The 13,180-nt window shown below is 39.3% G+C and overlaps 1 protein-coding gene across 5 annotated transcripts in view; it reads right to left on the bottom strand.

Moving 5' to 3' along the window:
* Nucleotides 1–753: 753 nt before the first annotated feature.
* Nucleotides 754–13,180, bottom strand: part of NR5A2 (nuclear receptor subfamily 5 group A member 2) — a 153,922-nt gene continuing 141,495 nt past the window's right edge. For all 5 annotated transcript variants that reach the window (XM_054980036.1, XM_054980040.1, XM_054980038.1 and 2 more), the window contains exon 7: nt 754–5,754. In XM_054980036.1, the coding sequence (XP_054836011.1) occupies nt 5,507–5,754 (248 nt within the window). In that variant the 3' untranslated portion in view covers nt 754–5,506. The remainder of the gene's footprint in view (nt 5,755–13,180) is intronic.

The following is a 13,180-nucleotide window of genomic DNA, read 5'->3' as shown; positions in this document are numbered from 1 at the left end:
TGTATTTTTAAAAATCACATTAGCTGCCTTTGTGGTCCTGATGAGGGCAGAAAGGCGGGGTATGAATAAATGAATAAACAAACAAATGAATAAACACCTTAAAAACTAACAAGTTTTATGCTAGAATAAAAGGTTATTAGACTTTTAGGAGTAACAAGATTGCTGTTACACTGTTAATTTTAACTGCAATAGACAGAGCAACCCTAAACTGATCTACTCAGAAGTAAGTCCCAATTTATGCAATCAGGCTTACTCTCCTTAATCTGCTTTTGGGATTGCAGCCTGATGTGGCACTTCCTCCGGAATTATATATATGGTGAATCATTTTTGGTAGCCTGACTTGTTAAGGAGTACACTTTTGAGTTACACTGAATCTTTTGCTAGGTAGAATAGGAAAGGAACACTAACTGACAGCCAGGCCCTGTAATCAGGAGCTCTGTGTGACACATCTCTCACTGGGCTGTATGTCTTCTGCATGCAAGTGCACTGGAAGTGAGTCTTCTGCATGCAGCTCACGGGCCCTACCAGTGAGCTATTAGCGATGCTTCTTCGGAATTATTTAGGAAACTTGGTTAAATTTCATTATGATGGTATTGCATGAAGGTTTGGGCTTCACCCATCTAAGCAGGCAGTTCTTTCTGCATCAATTTTATTTCCTGCTTCTGCTTGACGAATTGATTTTTATTAAGGTTCTCAATGTTCTTTTACAGAGAGGTTGTCATAAAAACCATTTTAAATGATCAGAATGGCCATATCAATATTTATTGAAATACTGGAAATAAAAATCCATTGGTGTTGAGAAATTCCTGGCAAGAACTGACATGACAACATGAACTTCACAGATACAGTAAGAGAACTTTAACAAGTAACTAACTGCACATTCTAAGGGTTGCATGGATTCAAATGCCAGGCAGCTGCAGAACATCTGTAATACAAATATTCAGACACGACAGATTGTCTGGTTACAAACACTGAACAACTATAAGAAACCAGCCAAAGCCAAAACCTTTGTATTTTTGTCTGCTTTTACTAATATGTAATTGATAAAGCAATCGTAAGTAAATGTCTTGTTACAAATTGGTTAATAATTAACAGTAGTTGCAATCTTTGGGTAATCAGAGGGATTCTTGGAACAACAGATATTGGCTAATGTGTGTTCTAGTTTATCTGAAACAGTTTCCACTAATTGTTGTTTGACTTTTAACATCCTTACATTAACAATCTTGTTCTGACTCTAGATAGTTGTGCTTTGTTTAGTTGATTTATTCCATTTTGAGTGAAATTTGCCATGGTTATTTCGACAAAAAAAGTTAAAGGTTTACAAATCTGGACAGAGGAAAGGGTAAAAAAATAATCCTTAACCTTGTGCATATGAGACAGAAACAAATTCAGAGTTATTTTTAAATGCTACTGGTGATAACTTCATTTGTAGTTTTTAAAACCATGTTCCCATTTGTATAGAAAATGTAGAGTGAACTTCCGTTGTCAAAGATCTGTAAGTCAGTGTTAGTTATGTATGATGTGAGACAAACGTCCAAGAGTTATATGGCCTTTGCTAAGTTTGTTATCTCCACTTGGGTTGCATACCCGGGGTGTAGCTGACACCTAGGCCAAGTTCTTCATATGCAAACCTTCTAGCATTTCTGTAAAAAGGGTCTTTCTAAATTATAATGACCAATGTGCTATCAGTGCTGCTTTTGCTGCCTATTTATTATCTTGTGGGTGCTGGAGCCAGTTGGTGGTAGATTTAGAAGGAGAAGAATGTGCAACCAACTCATGGTGACCCCATTCATGGAGCATTCCAGGCAAGAGTCAAACAGAGGTAGTTTGCCAGTGCCTTCCTCTGCACAGCAACTTTAGTCTTCCTTGGTGGTCTCCCATCCAAGTACTGACCATGGCTGACCCTGCTTAGCTCCCACGTTCTGACAAGGTCAGGCTAAACTGGGCTATTTGGGCTGCCAATTTAGATGGATTTAGGGGCACCATGAAATGGTAGCAAACTGTCAGTTATTTAATTTCCTATTGGGTGGAATCTACAGAGATACTTTAGGTGTGCTCAAGGACATGGGCATGTTTTGTAAGATTTTTCACTTTTTTTTAACTGTGGTGTTCATGTCACATTACACATTCCTTCTGAGTTCCCTTTAGTTTTGAAAGAGGTGGAATGGAAGATTACTAGTCAGTAATGAGATCCCTTTGGGTATGTGAAACTTCTTACAAAGTTCCTTGGATCCCAGCCCTTATATTTTTACCACAGTGGTGATGGCGGTGGTCTCAACCTGAGACCCTAGGGAACTGCTGACAGTCTGAGTAGAAAATACTGACCTTGGTGGACCAATGGTCTGATTCAGTATAAGGCAGCTCCATGTGTTGGTGGTGCTGGAACTCTTTTAGATTTTCCATGCCAGGCAGCAATGTCTTGGACAGAGCTTGTGAGAGTGACCAGGGTAGATTACCCAATACCACCCTTGTGAGAGAACAGCAGACATATTGGTAGCAGGGACTTATTTGTGGCAAAGGGAAAGATACTTTGTTTGAGCAAGGATTTTCTATTATTCCTCCCTCCACACTGGTTGGTGGCCCTGATCCAAATGTAAACAAGAATGTTAGACCAGATTAGCATGGCGATAAAATACTCTGTTCTGCACTAATACAAAAAAAGTTGTCTTTGGTATACAATGTACACTGCTTAGAAAAGAATTTGAAGGTAAGAATGCACCTCTCTGGGTTCCCACGGAACAAAGGAAGGCGCAAATTACAAAATTTACAATAGATTTTAAATAAACTACATTTAGGATTATGAAGATTTACAGACATTGAATCAAGCAAATGATCTTAAACAGTAAAGACCCTTGTATGTCCCTGAACTATGTTCCACTAACTTGAAGACATGCTGTAATAAACACATATATTTGGCTTCTTTATTCTGGCTATATTTTTTTATATATATAAAGATGAAACAAAGGAACAATAAATTAGCATCATAATTGTCTACAATGAAAACTGTGATATACAATATAAATAAACTATTTAAAAGCCAGCAATTTTCATGAAACAAACAAAAAAAACCCAAAGCTAAGGGAGGAGAAGTTTTATACAGTTTCTACAAATGATTGTGCAGCCAATAATCTAAAACAAATTAAAGTATAAATGAGATTCCCTTTTTGATTTTAGTGTCTCACGACATACAGTAATTAAGTACAGGTAAGCTCATTACAAATCGGAAAGCAACATTAAGGAAATCACTGCTATGCAACATTGGCACAGTGTCCCCCCCCGCCCCCACCAGGACCTAACAAATGTAAACACCATCATCTTTTAAATTTTTTTCAAAAATGTAAAGAATTAATACTTTCTCCCAACCCCGCCAAACGTATGTTGATCCGCATCTATACAGTTACCATTCAGGATTCTGAAATAAGGCAAAGCTCTCATAACGGTGGCACTACATTTTATAATACTGATATCTTCATTTTGGATAGAGAATTATTTGTACTTCTCTAGTATTTGTTCTGCAGCAGACTTTGGTCTACATCGACACAGCAATATCACTCTTCTGTCCTCACATAAAAAAGTTTTAGTCACTTTGCTTGAATAATTATTTTCTAGTTCAAAAGACTGTGCTAAAACTGGCTCTTTTCCATACTCCTGGTAATACTATTGAACTGCTTGAATTCTTCAGCTTATATGTTTTGTGTCTTTACTTGCATAGGTTAAAGCATTGTGTTGATCCGTTTCTGTTATCTACCAATTGATCCAGAAACTAGTCCAAGTTCAAGTGCTTGGTTTAATCTCTTAGCCAGTATGGACTTGCAAGGGACTATACCAGTCCAAGATGTCTTTATGTGATTGTATTCTCTTCTTGCACAGGTGTAGTAGCTGAGATAGAATTATATAAGGCTGGCAACCTTTGATTTCAAACATACTGTCCTGAGCTATACTAGGGGTAGAGGGAAGGTACAGCTAAGGGCTAGAGATAAGGGAAGATCCTGGAAAAACTAAGAGTCAGTTTGGTGGTAGAGAGAAAATTGGTGGCAGAGTCAGGGTGGAATCTGATGCATCAATAATGGAACTTGGTGTGTCTGGGCTTTGTCATGCCACCTTTGCTTGTAAGATTCTGATACTGGTTTCCTGCCAAAATTTAGGTTTACTGGTCAGATGAGTAACATAATGGCCAACTGGCTATTTCAGAGCAAGCCTGTATAACTTGAGGCCCTCCAAGCTAAAAGTAGCTGGAGAGCCATGCAGTGTGCACCCTGGTGGACTGTCATATATAGCTGTAGGCCGCATTCTGCTTGGCACAGGTCACAAGTTCTGCAGGCCTACTCTAAAGCTATCTATACTGTGGTTTCACAAATGTTCCCCAGGCAGATAGACTAGTCCTGCATTCCAATTCAGAGCATTCAAGAAAGCAAGAATGAAGGGAGGAACTTGTACAGTGGCTCCCACCACTCTGTCCGCCACGCCGAGATATCCAGTACGGTATAACTGAAATCCCTGGTCTGTGATTAAACCCAAGCACTTCAGTTTAATTAGGTTGCTGACTGACTGTGGTTAGAGATGAAATCCCCAGGAAATATTGTTGCTTTTAACAGGACTTCTGAGAGACAGAATAGTATCCACCAGCTTATTTGGCACTAAAAAGCTTCGAGAAGCCATTCCAGCAATGCTTGAGCCAATATACTAGAAACATGGTCCAAAGATGGTTGATCAGTCTTGACACTTGTGGCCATTCCTCATTCCATCAGCAGAAGAGAGATACTGCCTGACTGAACAACATGAACACAATGACAAAAAAGAAAAAAAAACCCTTTGGAAACATATTAAGAATGCCAAGCTAAAATACAGATTTCCCCCCCTTCATATTCGCCTTCATATTAATTGTTTACAGACCCGAGTCACAGTCCAAACACCAGGCTTTGTTTATTTCTTTTGTTTTGGTGGCGCTACTGTCTGTCCTGAGGAAATGGCGATCCTAGATCTTTATTAGAGATTGGTGCCACATCCTTGCTCAGAGAAGAGAGAAGAGTTCGGTTCTTAGAAGGATGGCCCAGGGAGGCTGCAGTTTTACATCCTTCGGAGGTGTTTTCAGTCCTGCTAACCACTGAAGGAACTTAGTGCATATAAATCCCCTCATCTCTTTTAGCTTAACACAGAAAAAAGGTGTTCTGCAGTTTCTCTCTATAGTGGTAATTGACAAAGTGTAACTTACAAGGATAGTTCTGTCCTTTTGTTTGTTTGTTTCACATTGGCAATGGTATCAGCTTCCTTTCGATCCAGTGACAAAGTCCTATATGTGTTCCTTTGGGGAGACTGTGTAGCATTTGATTCACAGTTTGCAATACAAATACCCTGATACATCACTTATTTACTATTAAGTATTTGATTATTATACCATTTTTTGCAAAGTTCTTTGAAACCAAGTTCTTTTAATTAGGGTTGCTCGGAGCAGTTCAGAGTATTTCTTTTTCTTTTCTCAAAAGCAGACGCTGTAAAAGGATATAATTTATGCTCTTTTTGCATGCAGCATTTCAATGAGAAGGTTATTACATGGCACGTCCCCATTCAGGTGTTTATAGTAGAGGTATTCTTCAGCCTGCATACTGATCGCCCGGATTTCCGGGAGCCGCAGGAGAAGCTGCCCAAATTTGTCTGTCTGCTGAGGGTAGTTGCACATTGTGTAGTCCAGCAAAGCAGCGTTTACTTGTTCTTGAACACCTTCCACCAGCTGGAAGTTCTCTAGATTTTTGACATCTGCATGAAAAAAATAAAAAATACACATAATCATAACTTTATTTGTAAATATAAAACCAACATTTTACTTCCTGCTTGCCAAAACGGTATTCTGTTGAACAACTGTCTTTTCCTCTTGACAAAAGGATGCTTTAAACACTGCTGAATATTCAGTAAAAATCCCTCTGCCAAGTTTCCTGGGAAAATGATCACAACATAGCTTCAGTGGAATGTCTTGTTGAAAGTCTGCATACGCCTCAGATCAATTAGACACCAATGGATTTTGAGCAAGGTCAACTTTCTCCCCCCCACCCCGCGAATATCTTATGGAAGGAAAGGTTGAGGATTCCTATCACTGAAGACTGTAATATATTGCCAGCAAATGAGTCCCTCGAGGAAGACGTCGCTTTAACCTGGTATATTACACAATTCATATAATTCTGTATTAATTTTTCTGACCCAAGGTGAAATCTGTGTCCAGAGTATGATGCAGTTAATTTTAATAAAAAAATGACAGGGTTCTTGTTTCTTTTTGACATTTGCTAAATTATTGTGAAAGCCTTTGACTTGTCTTACCCTATGCTAATGAACCATCTGGTACACTCCAGTGGCTGCCAAAATAATCTGCCTGCCCCGAATCCCTCAAAAATATATTTTCAATTACTAAAGTTTTCCCTCTTTCCTTTTTCTTCTCTTGTCGTTTAAGCATATTGAAGAATATATTATGGTGTTATTTTTACCTATTGATGTATTTCCTTTTCTTGCTTTGAGATTATTTTTTTACTGTAATCCTAAAATGATAGTTTACAGAAATAAAATATATTGCAGATTTTTTCAAATGCCCCAGCAACAGCGTTCCATTGCAGTAGGTCAGATTCTGCATATCTGTTCCTCTGCTGGTAGCGCCTTTCTGTTGTGCAAGAAGACTTCCCTGATGTCTCTTGCATATGAAGAAGGCTCCTTCCATTGGAGGAAAGCACCACTGCAGCACATCTGCAGGATTAAACCTAATAGCTCCATTCAGTTTTGGAACAAAAACAGTTACTTGTATTTGGTTGAAATAGAGGTACCTGGTTACCACCTGGAGGATGAACATTTACTTGTAAATGCACCAAATTAGAAAGGAGATACCTGCGGGTGCTCCTGCCTCTTTGTTCCCTGATCCTGCAGTGTGAAGGTGAGAGTGGACCCAGCTATCTTAGAACTAAACTACATGAGATGAATTACACGAGGACGCTCAAGCAAAGGGAGACAGAATGTTAGCCAGGAAGCATAGTTTGAATTTCACCTCTCTCTACAGAGTGGGCGAAGATCACTCCTCAGAGGGTTTGTTAATTTCACCTCTCTACAGAGCCAGCAAAGATAGCTCCTCAAAGTATTTGTTAATTTCCTTTTTGCCTCCCCAAAGGCTCTGTCAAGTATTAACAAATGCTCCCAGAAGCAATCTTTGCCACTCTGTAGAGAGGTGAAATTAACAAACCCTCAGAGGACTGATCTTTGCTGGGTCTGTAGAGAGAGGTGAAATTCAAACTATCCTTCCCGGCTAACATTTTATTTCCCTTCACTTGAGCGTCCTTGTGTAATTCGTCTTGTGTAGTTTAGCTCTTAGGCTCTGTTTGATTGGTGCATTTAAAGGGAAATAGGTATTCTCCAGGTAGCGAGAGGCCATTCTTTTGTTGGAATTAACTGCCGCCACTTCTTGTTTTTCCTCTTTGGAAAGTGTTGGACACAGTCTACCAGGAAGCACTCCACTTAAGAAGACTCAGAATGATGATATGAAAGCAAGACAGCATAAAAATGCAGATGAGCTCTTGTGCATTCCATGCTGGCTGTCAAGAAGTCTGCAGTGGATGATGTCCAAAAGTTGTGGAAAACATTTACCCCAGAGAAATGAAGGGGATTTATTTGGAGGAAGTCAGAATAATCAGAATGCTCCACTACTGGTCCACTCTAAACCAGTGTTTCTTGGAGCAGAGACTGAGGGCGAAGCTACAAGTGACAAATGACACTTGAACGGCAAGTGTATTTCTCCCTGTTCATTTGCCCTCCACTCAATCCACTTGCTGTTCAAGTGTCATTCGTCACTTGTAGCTTGGCCCTCACTCTCTTGTTATGTAACTCTGAGAAGACCAATGTACATGAATTATACAGTATCAATATTATTATTATTTACTTTGTGAGATTAAATAAACAATTGTTCCTACTGTGCAGTGCAACCATGGGTCAATTCCACATTTGGTATGGCCAAAGAAAGCTTTCTACAGATGTAAAATAAGTCTATGCTGTTGCATTCTAGCTATGGATGAAAATAAGTTTGTGCTATTCTACTCCAAAGGGACATCTGAGATTGGGCTACAGGGCCGTACAATTTTCCGCAAGGTTACTTGGATGTAAGTTTCATTGGAGTAAGTGGCACTTGCTTGTATGTAAGCATGCACAGGATTGGCTGTTATAAGTGATGGTATGAATTAGCTCAGAGTTTGAATTGTAGTCAAAGGACCACTTGTGTCTCCAATTTCAATGATGCTTTCCAGAAATAAGTGATTTATTGACGATAGTGGGGTGGATCCCAAAGATAATGTCCCCTAATGGAAAGTACTTCCATTAGTGGAACAGAACTTTCCTGCATCCATCTCTGACTTCAGCCCACTGATCTTCCCAAAAATGCTGCTATTTGGGGTAATGGGCCCTCCCAAGAAATTGGGGTAAATCATAGGTCTATGGAAGAAGGATGGAATTGGCAAAAATCACTCCTGCTTCTATTAGCAGAAATTGTCATTGGGACCCAACCCATTATATGATTGTGTTCATGGAAGTGCATGGTTGGATACAAGCCACCGTGTTCCATGGACTGGAATCAATGGAAGTAAGTTGACTTTTGCAGAGCATTTCCATTAATGTTTACTAAGAAACTGCAATCTAATTCCAAACTGAATACACGTACAGTTGCAACCATGCTGTAGGCTTCTGCATCATTGATTTTTTGATGGGCTATTTGGAATGTGTGGGATTGTCCTCACTTCGCAAATGAGTCTATAAAAGTTTTTATTTAATTTTGTAAAATCCTGCTTCACTGACTCTCAAAGCAGCTAACAAACTAATTGAAAATTAAACTAGTTACAATATAACCCATCATATTATTAAGGAAGCATATGTCAACACAATTAGAACATATAAACAGCTGACAGTATTTAATATCCCCAATATTCTAGGGTTCAAATGTCTTCTCTAATAACACTCTTTTGCAAGCCCTTTGGAGAACAAGAAGGGAGGGAGCAGCATGTACTTCCTCTGGAAAACTTCTTCGTCTACTTCATCCACTGTGACCGTCCAAGAAAGACCAAGGTCGCTAGGCAGAGGCAGACAATAGCAAACCACCTCTGTTAGACTCTTGCTTTGAAAACCCCAGCAGCAGCTATGACTTGACAAGACTTAATCCCAATGAAATCAACCCACCCTTTACCAAAGTTTATTCTAACCAAATATGGTTAGCAAAGTTTTTCAGAAGGTGTCCAGACTTGTATTTGATGGATTTTTTAAGGGTATAATGAAGAGGATACTTGATTACAATTAAGTTGTTTGGAACCAAACAATACCTTCAATTCAGCATTGCAGTCCTGCTGCCACACAAACAGTACGATCCCTCCTCCTGTGAAATCAGGTGTGGATCTGTGGGGCAAAGATCCTGCCCAGATGTTTCAATGTTTAGTTGTATGATGAGCTCCGTGCAGTATTATGGCCAATAGACATTGAATAAAAGCATCAAATGAAAGTATTTTTTTTTTACTAATGTGCTAAATCATGCAACTAAACTGATACCTATCTGAACTTAAAATATGTTTCTAATTGTATTGGCAGCTAGTTAATTCAGAAACATCTCTTGACACTTATAACTGTTTATAGAGCCTTCCACATCTCCTGGTAAACTCTCATGTGCTAGTTATGGTTTTCAGACAACATTCTTGTTGCCCTCTTGTAAAATTGTCTTGTTGCTCTCTTGTAAGATTGTCCATATGGCAACAGCTAAGTGGTTTTCTCTGTGGTAGGTCTAGTCCCCTGGACTGGCTTACCAGAGTGGGTGTGGAGAACACTTTCACTGTCTGTGTTTAGGAAGGCTTGCAAGATGGTTATATTCCAGCAGGCTTTTGGTGGAGGATGAATGGTTTTGTCTGCACTTCAAGTCTGTATATTTTTAATCTGTTTTTGTTTTTTAGGATGAAGGTACCTTGTTTTTATTTGTGAATGGACATTTATGTTTTCGTAGCCTTGCACCTTGTTGCTGCATTGTTAGCTGCCTTGAGTCTAAGGAAATAAGGCAGAATATAAATATTTTAAATCTATCAGTCATTGATTTCACTCAGTTGTGCCCGAATGTCTCAGATACTTGCATCTACATAATATTGGCCTAATGTAAAGGTTTGTGCTGCTTTTTGTAATTGGCCTAGCTAGTCCTTAGGATCAAGCGCTTTCTCATTTATATTTCATGGCACTGAACATGTTTGTATTCAGAATCAAATTATTCTTATCATTAATCCCAGCACCTAATGTTTCTGTACAGAGCAAGATTCTCAGCAGCAATCAAAAGGGCACGCATGAAAGGATGGCATAGATCTCAGAATAGACTTTGGCTGCTCTGAGGTTTTCTTCATTCATAAAGTATGGGATCTGTTTGAGATCATGCTGCCAGATTTGAGGCTAATTCCATTGGATTTACAGCCAGTGATAGTAAATGATGAAACCGAAAAGGAAAGATAACCCAAAGCACCTCTAGGGAGATGATTATGAGGGTTTGCATGCGTGGTGGAGGTTCAGTTGCTATATCCAGTGCCCCTATTTCATAAAGGAATTTATTCATCATATTTTTGTCATGGCAAATGTATGGCTTTTAAAATAAAGTGGTTCATAACAGTCTGCTTAAAAAAAACAAATAAGTTGGTGAACGGCAATTTTCTAGCATCACTAACACTGATTGGAATATATTAAATAAATATACGTCTGCTGTCTCGTATGAAGACTATGAGATCAGAGCAAAACTAAAATCATAATTGAGTGACTTGTTAAATGTTGCCTTTAAAAAAATGACAGCTCTAATTGGTTGTGCCTTAAATGCAATATTAAGTGATCATTTTGATTGCCTTCATATTGTGTGTGCGAAAAGAGTTGGGGAGAAAGAAAGCCTCCATGTTCTGTTTGCTGAAAAATAGGTATAAGTTGCAGAGGTATTTGGTTTATTTATAGAAAATTATTTACCTTCAGGGAAAACGGCCTTATTAACAAAAATAGGGGGGAAAACACAATGGCAAATGTTGGCATTCTGCTGGCAATACAAATGCATTGCCAGCAGAACTCCACTGATGTCAGAGATGTCATAAAATCAGATCTTTAACTTTAACAAGACAATCTTTGAGGCTTTAAACCTCTTTTCTGTTAACATCCAGGTGTCTTATACATCGGAGTACAGAACCAAGAGTTCCTGTTCTTAAACATAATCTAAGAAATCAGCATTTCTGAGGTTTAAAAAGATCTTTACAATTATAAAGGATGGAAATGGCCGCCTTCTTTCCATATACCCCTTCAAATCCTAACAACAAGGGAAAAAACAGTTTGTGTTGCAGCAGTAAGTACCAATCTCTTATCTCTTCCACTTTATTCACTCAGGGACTAATTATCAACTTTTTATATGAAACAGTCTTACTGTGTGCTCACAGTGGGGTGCATTTCTTTTCCCATCCTTATTGGAGAGTAAACCCTGAGGTCTTGTAGAATATATTATGTTTTGTACAAGTACTTGCAATAGCATTTCTGTCAAACACAGAATTTGTCTCCTTTATAGTTTATTTCTAAAGATAAAGACTTAAAAAAAATTAGAGGTGCCACAAGCAACTCTGTAGTTACTCTAAAGGTTTGTCAGCATTCCCTTTAAATTTCCAATTTTAATGGTTTATCCCTTTACCATAAAACAGTGACTTTAGCTCAAACTTTGCATACAAAATTCAGCTTGAAGAGAGCATGTTTGCATATTTTTAAAAATGGGTCTGGCCTTTAGAGGGGGAGGAATAGAAAAATATTTAGGTTTCAGAGAGACTTCTCATATTCTAGACATGAAAAACTGAAATTTGGTGCGCTATTAATCTATAGAGAACACACACTGGTTTGGGAATTTTGGAAAGGAAAAATGAAAGGGAATGGGAGATTTAACTTTGAAAAGTGGTTACTATGCAGGAGATGTGTATGTACTTTTCAAAGAAAGTTAGATTCATTTTCATTGAATAACATGGATATTTTATTGGGTGCATTCACAGACATGTGACACAGAAAATTGGTGGAAATTGGTGCAACTTTATATATGAGTACTGACAATGGGTCACATCAATACAAAGCCAATGTTTTTCAATGAAGTCTGTTCACACATTCAGCAGTCAAGATATCGTGAATTAACATCATGCGTCAGACAAGAATCTGGGCGACCCATGTTTGAATCCTCATTCTGCTGTGGAAGCTCACTGGGTGATTTTAGGCCAATCACACACTCTCAGTTTAACCTACCTCACAGGGTTGTGAGGATAAAATGGAGGAGAGGAAAATGATGTGAGATGTTTTTGGTTCCCATTGTGAAGGAAAGTGGGATATAATTGAAGTAAATTAATAAATATAGCTGAATGTGTGTGTGTGGGTGGGGAGAGAACAGGTAGGTTTGCTGATGGGTGGGACGGAGAAGGAAGCAGGGAAAGGTGAGGATATGGAGGTTGCCAAGAGGAAAGAGAAATAGTGTGAAAGATGTTAGAATTTCCAGTTGCTCGCCAGTGGCTGACAATGGGGCCTGATGGCTGGGCCTGCACAACTGGGCCATAGTTTTTCTAGGTAGAGGCTGCCAGGAGGAGAGAAGGAGGAAAAGGTGGACAGGGAGACTGATAAAGATAGGCTGGCTAGTGAGTGGGAAGGAGAGAAAAAAGCAAGAAAAAGAGAGAGGCTATGGGGCTTTCAGGAAAGCAAAGAAGGAAGTAGTGGGGAAGGAGAAAATGAGATGCCCCTTGCAAGTACTTATGGGTTCTTCACATGTCATTATCTAATGCTATAGGTTATCTTAAATAAAACTACACACCCTACTATATAAAAGGCTAAGTGTATACAACACAACTCACTACCTACCCTGGTGCTCCTCCAGAGAGCACTGCTGTGGAGGGAAGCCCAGATGAGTGAGCCAGACCTCCAGAGAGAGTACTGCGGCAGGAAGCCCAGGCTGAAATAAGGTGCAGAGCAGGCAGCAATGCCTGCCCCTTGCCTTCACCCAGCTGGGATCCAGAGTGGAGCAGGTAGCAATGTCTGCTCCCTGCCTTTGCCCAGCTAGAATCAGGAGGGAAGCAGGTGGTGATGCCTGTTCCCTGTCTTCATGCAGCTGGGATCAGAAGCGGAGCAGGTGGCAATGCTTGCCCCCCACCTTCACCGA

Source organism: Eublepharis macularius, chromosome 5 (genome assembly GCF_028583425.1).
Source record: "Eublepharis macularius isolate TG4126 chromosome 5, MPM_Emac_v1.0, whole genome shotgun sequence".
Lineage (NCBI taxonomy): Eukaryota > Metazoa > Chordata > Lepidosauria > Squamata > Eublepharidae > Eublepharis > Eublepharis macularius.
The sequence above is the reverse complement of the archived record's forward strand: the minus strand, read 5'-3'. Positions and strand labels throughout refer to the sequence as shown.